Source organism: Watersipora subatra, chromosome 9 (genome assembly GCF_963576615.1).
Source record: "Watersipora subatra chromosome 9, tzWatSuba1.1, whole genome shotgun sequence".
Taxonomy (NCBI): domain Eukaryota; kingdom Metazoa; phylum Bryozoa; class Gymnolaemata; order Cheilostomatida; family Watersiporidae; genus Watersipora; species Watersipora subatra.
In genome coordinates this window covers 62,289,890-62,297,305 of record NC_088716.1, presented here as the reverse complement: position 1 = coordinate 62,297,305, position 7,416 = coordinate 62,289,890, and the positions used below count along the sequence as shown (strand labels likewise).

At 37.1% G+C, this 7,416-nt stretch overlaps 1 protein-coding gene across 1 annotated transcript; it reads left to right on the top strand.

The window, feature by feature from the left end:
- Positions 1-251: 251 nt before the first annotated feature.
- Positions 252-7,416, top strand: LOC137403536 (uncharacterized). The gene is made up of 4 exons (XM_068089481.1): positions 252-352; positions 1,222-1,344; positions 2,261-2,447; positions 7,298-7,416. The coding sequence occupies exons 1-4, from the start codon at positions 296-298 to the stop codon at positions 7,366-7,368; spliced, it is 438 nt and encodes a 145-aa protein (XP_067945582.1). The 5' UTR covers positions 252-295; the 3' UTR covers positions 7,369-7,416.

Here is a 7,416-nt window from a genome sequence, read left to right as displayed (position 1 = left end):
TGCGGCTGACAGATAGTAAATATCAAATAACGTTAGGATGGAGCTTTATTAAACAAATTTAATCCGGGTGACTTATATCAAATGTGAGCAAGAAGTTTGGAAGGCAAGTGTGAGACCAATGTAGAAGTTTCTAGAAGTTAGTTAAGTGCACATTTATGTCTTTAGTAGATATTTGTCTCACACTGTTTGTCCGTCTTTTACCACTTAGCAAGGAGGTTTCAATACAGCACATGAGGAGAAGAAATGGATGATAGACTCTTGTGGTGGCAGTGAATCAGTGCAGGTCGATGTGTCGATGGGCTTTGGCTATGTGAATTCCCCCAAACTTACTGTACTCATTGATTATAATACAGTGAGTATACAAGCAGTGTCAAGTTTGATGCAATGCTAACATATTACATGCTGATACATTTCTGTATCAAGTCTATTTGTGTTGCAGTTTATATGTTCATATTACTACTAGTAGTTTATACGTTCATATTACTACTAGTAGTTTATATGTTTATATTACTACTAGTAGTAGTTTATATGTTCATATTATTACTAGTAGTTGATATGTTCATATTACTACTAGTAATTTATATGTTCATATTACTACTAGTAGTTTATACGTTCATATTACTAGTAGTAGTAGTTTATATGTTCATATTACTACTAGTAGTTTATATGTTCATATTACTACTACTAGTAGTTTATACGTTCATATTACTACTAGTAGTTGATATGTTCATATTACTACTAGTAATTTATATGTTCATATTACTACTAGTAGTTTATACGTTCATATTACTAGTAGTAGTAGTTTATATGTTCATATTACTACTAGTAGTTTATATGTTCATATTACTACTAGTAGTTTATATGTTTATATTACTACTAGTAGTAGTTTATATGTTCATATTATTACTACTAGTAGTTTATACGTTCATATTACTACTACTACTGATAGTCTATCCATTCATACTCAAAGTGGGCTTATCTTATCACATTATCTTGGTATAGACAACTAGGCTTATCAACTGTATTCTTTAATAATCCTATAAAGTGGCAAACTAGAGTTGTAGGTTTCAGCTGAAGCAGGTAGCTAGAGCTTGCTATTTAACATACCATGTGATGGAATAGCATGCCTCACAAACAGGTGCATCTTCGCTGTGAAAGCATATGCTGAGTTGTGTAAGGATGCATAAGCTAATAAGATCTCGGGCTTCCTTCTCTACCTAGAAAGAAGCAGCCTTCAAGTTCCTTACAACCTCAAGATGTCTCGTAGTGTCCCTCAGCAATACCAGTCTATTTGCTAGCAAGGCAGATGAGCTCGAGATGAATGCAGCGCTTCTGACATTTCAGGTTGGTCCTATCACTATATCAGTACTGGTGGACAGTGGGCAATAGTTGCTTTGTCTGATACTACAACTATCTGTACTGATTGACAGTGGATAATAGTTGCTGTGTCTGATACTATAACTATCTGTACTGGTGGACAGTGGGAAATAGTTGCTTTGTCTGATACTATAATTATCTGTACTGATGGACGGTGGACAATAGTTGCTGTCTGATACTATAACTCTCTGTACTGATGGACAGTGGACAATAGTTGCTGTCTGATACTTCACTATATCAGTACTGATATCACTATGAACAGTTGTCTGAATATGGAGAACTCCTAAAAAGTTAAGCTCAAAAAATTGGCTTATACAGTTGGCAATCTGTCAAACACCCTTTATATTATTGTATTGTTAAAAAAAGATTATAAATACATGGACATGTAGAGCTAGTTGGTCAGTTTTGAAGTTGTCTGCTCATCCACATAAATTCCCTATAATCTTTATAACAAACAAAGCGAGTCACACTCTTCCTTTTATACTTTCACAATTTTATGAGTTCATGAAATAGTTTTTAGAAATGTTTATTTTGTTTTTATATAACATGTTATTTGTATGACGCTATCGATTTGCTCCACAATGATTTTTGATAAGTTATACATGATGTATGATGAGGCCACTCTACTGTCGCTCGTCTGTGTTACATGCCTCATAAAGGTTAGCTGTGGTAGAGCTGGCCTTAATTTCGTAGCCAGGTTGCTATAAGCTATGGTAGAGCTGGCCTTAATGTCGTAGCCAGGGTCCTATAAGCTATGGCAGGGCTGGCCTTATTGTCATAGCTAGAGTTCTATAAGCTATGGCTTAGCATAAATGGCGATATGGAATCCATCTATTTGCGGTGTTGACACTCATGAGCATTAGGATTACGTGTTTATGTGTAGCACAGCCCAATTGATTCCTCCACGTTCAAGAAGTTCAAGGTTATCCCTACATCTGACAATATTAATCCAAATACTCACTTCAATGAGCAATCGAGCGCAGACAAGATTCACAGTGACCTCATCATAGAGAGCTGTGAAGGTGTCAAGGTCATTGCCACTGCCATAATTCAGCTTATAAATGATAATGGTGAGTTTAAATCCAGATCTTTGAACACTTTATTCTCATCTTAGGATACATGCGCTGTATATCACAGTTATTACAGACATGTCTCTCGCAAACAGACGGCTCGCTCTATCCTACCTTGACATGAAGTTAGCTTGACTAAAGTGCTTTCAGATTCCTTGTGACTTCAGGAAAAGGTACCCGATTCCTTGCACCAGCGCGAATGAGTAAGCGATTTTTAATGCTAGCAAAAAAGAGTACACAACTCCTCACACCACTGCGAAGGGGTACATAATATCTTACGCCAAGGTGAAGGGGGCACACAATTTTTTGCTACAGCATAAAGGAGTACACAATTTTTTATGCCAGCACGAAAGGGTGCAGAGTTCCTCACACTAGCACAAAAAGGTACAGCCATACCTCTACATACGATTGCCCCAACATGTGAGTTTCGCGAGATATGAGCTGACTATCTAGCAAGTTTCTTTCTTGAGATACGAGTAATCTTTAAGATACGAGGCAGCTGTCGATGGCCATTATATGGCTAAGTATGCGAGAGGCCACTAAAGAGAACAGCATCGCTCGGTCTTTCTCTTCAAATCAGTTTTTAAAAGTTTGGCTAAAGGTTAAAGTAAACCCGAGGCAAACGCGGCCAACCAGAAACAGATAATAAAAAGTAAGACGACAAAATTAAAGTAAGTTTAGTAAAAAATTTAAACTCAGCTTCAAGTGTGTGTTTAGTAAACTAAACTCATTTAAGTTAAGTTCAACGTTTCTATTACGTAGCGTCACAAAAGTTTAGTGTACCGAACATGTTGCTCTCAAGTCTCTCTTAGACTGTCATTATCTACAACGCCTGTCTCAAAGGTAAAAACTCCATAAAGTAGGGTACATAGTGATGTTACATTTTATTGCAGATCATACAACTAAATAGGTACTTGTTACATTTAGCGCATGTAGGCTTAGTTGATTACAACAATTCAAAACACAATTTCCTACCATAATATCCTGTTTAGGTTTTTTGCATAGTATGCTCATGGATTAATTTGTACTTAAATATATTACATATCTATAAGAAATAGTGCCTTGAGATGCGAGGAAATTGACAAACGAGCTCAGTCCGTTAGTGTCAGAGCGTTTTTAATGTCATAGCTCAGCTCTGACATTAAGCTCATATGTTGAGTTATGAGTTTACGCGATTCCTTACACCAGAGCAAAGGGGTACATAACTCCTTACGTCAGTGTGAAGGGGTACATTACTCTTTCCACTAGCGTCAATATGAACATAACTTCTTCCACTAGCGTCAATGGGTACATAACTCCTTACACTAGCGTCAATGGGTACATAACTCCTTACACTAGTGTCAATGGGTACATAACTCCTTACACTAGCGTTACGGAGTACACAACTCCTTACACTAGCGTTATGGAGTACATAACTCCTTACACTAGCATTAAGGAGTACACAAGATGGTACACGTGAGACATTTTTTAGATTCTAATCGAGTATTCCTCACATTTTAAGGAAAATTTTAGTAGAAATTTTCTTGTTTGGTTTACTTGGTATTCCTTGTGTAATAATGAGTACATCCTTTGGTAATAGAGTCGAGTTCGCTTCATTAATAGTGAATAACCACTTGTATGACACAAAAGCCATAACCTGAGCTCTTTACAATTATTTCAATGTTTATGGGCTACTATGCTTGAACGCTTACCTTATGACGAACCCGTTTTGTGTGTGCTAAAAATTTTGATTTGTTTGTGAATCATTGCTAATGTATTTATTGCATCTGTCACACGACGCTCAAAATGGCATGGAAAGGATAACTCCAACTTCATGGATACCAACAAGTAGGATCAAGGGAATGCTGATCACATTCTCCATGATAGATACTTTCTAAATAATTTTCCACACGCATTCTCCATAGTATCTTTAATCAAACTTTCAATTATAGCTGTTGTCTGCTGTTGCTGTCATTGCTGCCGTGTTCTACGAACGATGAATAAAAATAATACTAGTTGATTAGCTAGTAGAACAGCGAGTAAACGAGCTTGTTTAACCGAGCCATCTGTGTTTTAGCTGAAACTCTTGAATGTCATTTCCATGAAATGATGTTATAAGGAAAAGTAAAACAAAGTAAACAGCAAATATAGAATCATTTGAAATGAAGTCCATAGCGTTTGACTTGTTAGATGCAAGTGTAGAGATATAAGAAGAAAAAAATCTACTAAGTTGTTTTAATGTAGGAAAGTTGGACTTTTTCTTTCAGCTGTCTTCTCAAAAAAACTCAAACTCAAATAATATTGATTAAAGCATTTTTTAAATAACCAGTTTTCTCTGTAATTTAAATTGTGTAAGCTTCCATAATATGCTACAAAAATATCTTTAATAAATTGTATATACATTTGTATTTGTACTACGCGAAGTGTACAGTCATACCTCAACATACAAGTTTAATGCCTTGTAGAACTGAGCTCATATTTCAATTTGCTCGTGTCTCAAGACCCTATCTCCTATACATGTATAAAATAACTAAATGCAAATTAATCCATTGCCTTACTATGAAAAACCCACCTAAAACAAGATATTACGATGGAAAAATGTGTTTTCAATTGTGATTCAGTACCTATGCTCACAAATTCGTGAAACACATACCTATTCAGTAGTTATGATCCATAATGAAATGTAACATTATTATGTACAGTAATGTATGGAGTTCTTACCTTCGAGACAGACGGTAGTTGCTAATGGTGTGAGAGAGACAGTCATAGTGGCTAAGGGCGGTGTGAGAGAGACAGTCGTAGTGGCTAAGGGTGGTGTGAGAGAGACAGTCGTAGTGGCTAAGGGCGGTGTGAGAGAGACAGTCATAGTGGCTAAGGGCGGTGTGAGAGAGACAGTCATAGTGGCTAAGGGCGGTGTGAGAGAGACAGTCGTAGTGGCTAAGGGCGGTGTGAGAGAGACAGTCGTAGTGGCTAAGGGCGGTGTGAGAGAGACAGTCGTAGTGGCTAAGGGCGGTGTGAGAGAGACAGTCGTAGTGGCTAAGGGCGGTGTGAGAGAGACAGTCATAGTGGCTAAGGGCGGTGTGAGAGAGACAGTCGTAGTGGCTAAGGGCGGTGTGAGAGAGACATGACAGCAACCCGTTAGCTGTACTAGACTTTTGGTGACGTTACGCAACATAACATAAACTTTGAATTTAACTTAAATGAATTCAGCTTATTAAACACACACCTGAAGCTAAGTTTCAATCTTTTACTAAACTTAACTTTAATCTTGTCATCATCTTAATTTTTACTATCTGTTTCCAGCTTGGCACTTTTCCCCTCGTTTTCACTATAACTTTAGCCAACCTTATTAACAGTTTTCTTTTAAATCGATTCGACGAGAAAGACTGATCGATGCTGTTCTCGAAAGCAGCCTCTCACATCCTCAGTCATATCCTTGGTCACATCCTTGGCCACATCCTTGGCCATTTAATGGTCACTGAGAACTGGTTCGTTCGCTCATATCTCAAAGGTTACTCCGTATGTCAAGGCAGAAATTCTTGCTCAAAATTCTGCCTGTATCTTGACTTTCATGTGTGTTGGGGCACTTGTATGTTGAGGTATGAATGTACGGTATGTGAAAGCATGGATGGATTGTTTGCGAAAAACTGCTACAAATGTTTTATCCTGCAAATTCCTATATTTAACAGGTTTTATTATTATGAGCTTTAGTTGTCAAAAAGCTTTTGGGTGTTTTGATTTATTTAGACATAGCTATAGTCTAGTAATCTTTTTTTTCAAGTATGTACAATGTATGTATAAAATATGTTAATCGGTTAACTCCCTACAAATTATATTCCAGGGTAAAAAATTCAACCGGTTAGGCACCAGAACTGCGAGGTTCACGAGCACATACTACATGATGCGTTAATTTCATTTGACTGTTCCAGCGGTCGCTTCTTGGATTCGTTTCATCCTATGATAAAACTTGAAGCTGTGAACGCGTTGCCTGCTTGGAAAATTTCGTTATGTTAAACTATTATAGAAGCCTGTCGACCTCATATTCTTGTCATACCTCATCACTGAATAGTTCCATTAGCAATAATGCTTAAAGTATTCGAAGGAGGTAGGAATGTTTGAGTAATGCAATGAGATGCAATGGTACCACTGCGTACATGTGTGCTCCCAAGCTGAACAGGCACGCGCCAGCCAGCTCATGACAGTTGCTTTCAGATGTGGAAATTCTGTCAAACATCAACGATAAGCTTTGAAGGTTACCTTGGTGATAGCTAGTTGAATTATAGGCATATAAGTAAATATGTAAAAGTGCAATTTTTTGCCTGTGTAAAAAAAACATCACTTTTCATTGTAAGTAGCTGGAACGATATTCACCACAGCAAATGCCTATATTGGTGATATCTCTATCTCTGTTTCTACTCAACCATCCAGAGTATTGTACATTGAGTCCTTATATCATGTTTGTAGTTATGACCTGTCTTTGCTTTTTATCAACTCTATCCTTCTTTTCATTGTTATGTGGAAAAAAATTCACCCGAACAGAAAAGTATAAAATGTTTCAAATGTGGCCACCAATGATAAGGTTTTAAAAATAACCGCCATCATTGAATCAATTCAATTTTATCTTTAAAAGATTAAAACAATAAGACATTTAATATCTTGTGAGACATTTTGTAAAACTTGATGGTATAACTAGTCCTTGCTTATCATTTCCTATCCTTATTCTCATCCGTTTTCTGCCTTGCTAGATGACTGCCTTGCTAGATGACTGCCTTGCTAGATGACTGACTTGCTAGATGACTGGCTCGCTAGATGACTGACTCGCTAGATGGCTGACTTGCTAGATGACTGATATTCATTCCTTTTTTTAACAGATGATGAGTGCACAAGCCTTGACCAGTTTCACTGCATCCTTAAAAACAAGATATGTGAGAGTGTGAAGTAGCCACTGCTCGTCTGATGTCATATCTGTACTTTGTCTGCCAGACACTAG

What these genes read in the sequence shown, in the direction of transcription:
- LOC137403536 (XM_068089481.1), top strand. Translation starts at nt 296, where the DNA reads ATGGGCTTTGGCTATGTGAATTCCCCCAAACTTACTGTACTCATTGAT. An exon ending in TACTCATTGATTATAATACA is followed by an intron (nt 353 to 1,221) that starts GTGAGTATACAA and finishes TTCTCTACCTAG; the next exon opens with AAAGAAGCAGCCTTCAAGTT. An exon ending in CAGCGCTTCTGACATTTCAG is followed by an intron (nt 1,345 to 2,260) that starts GTTGGTCCTATC and finishes GTTTATGTGTAG; the next exon opens with CACAGCCCAATTGATTCCTC.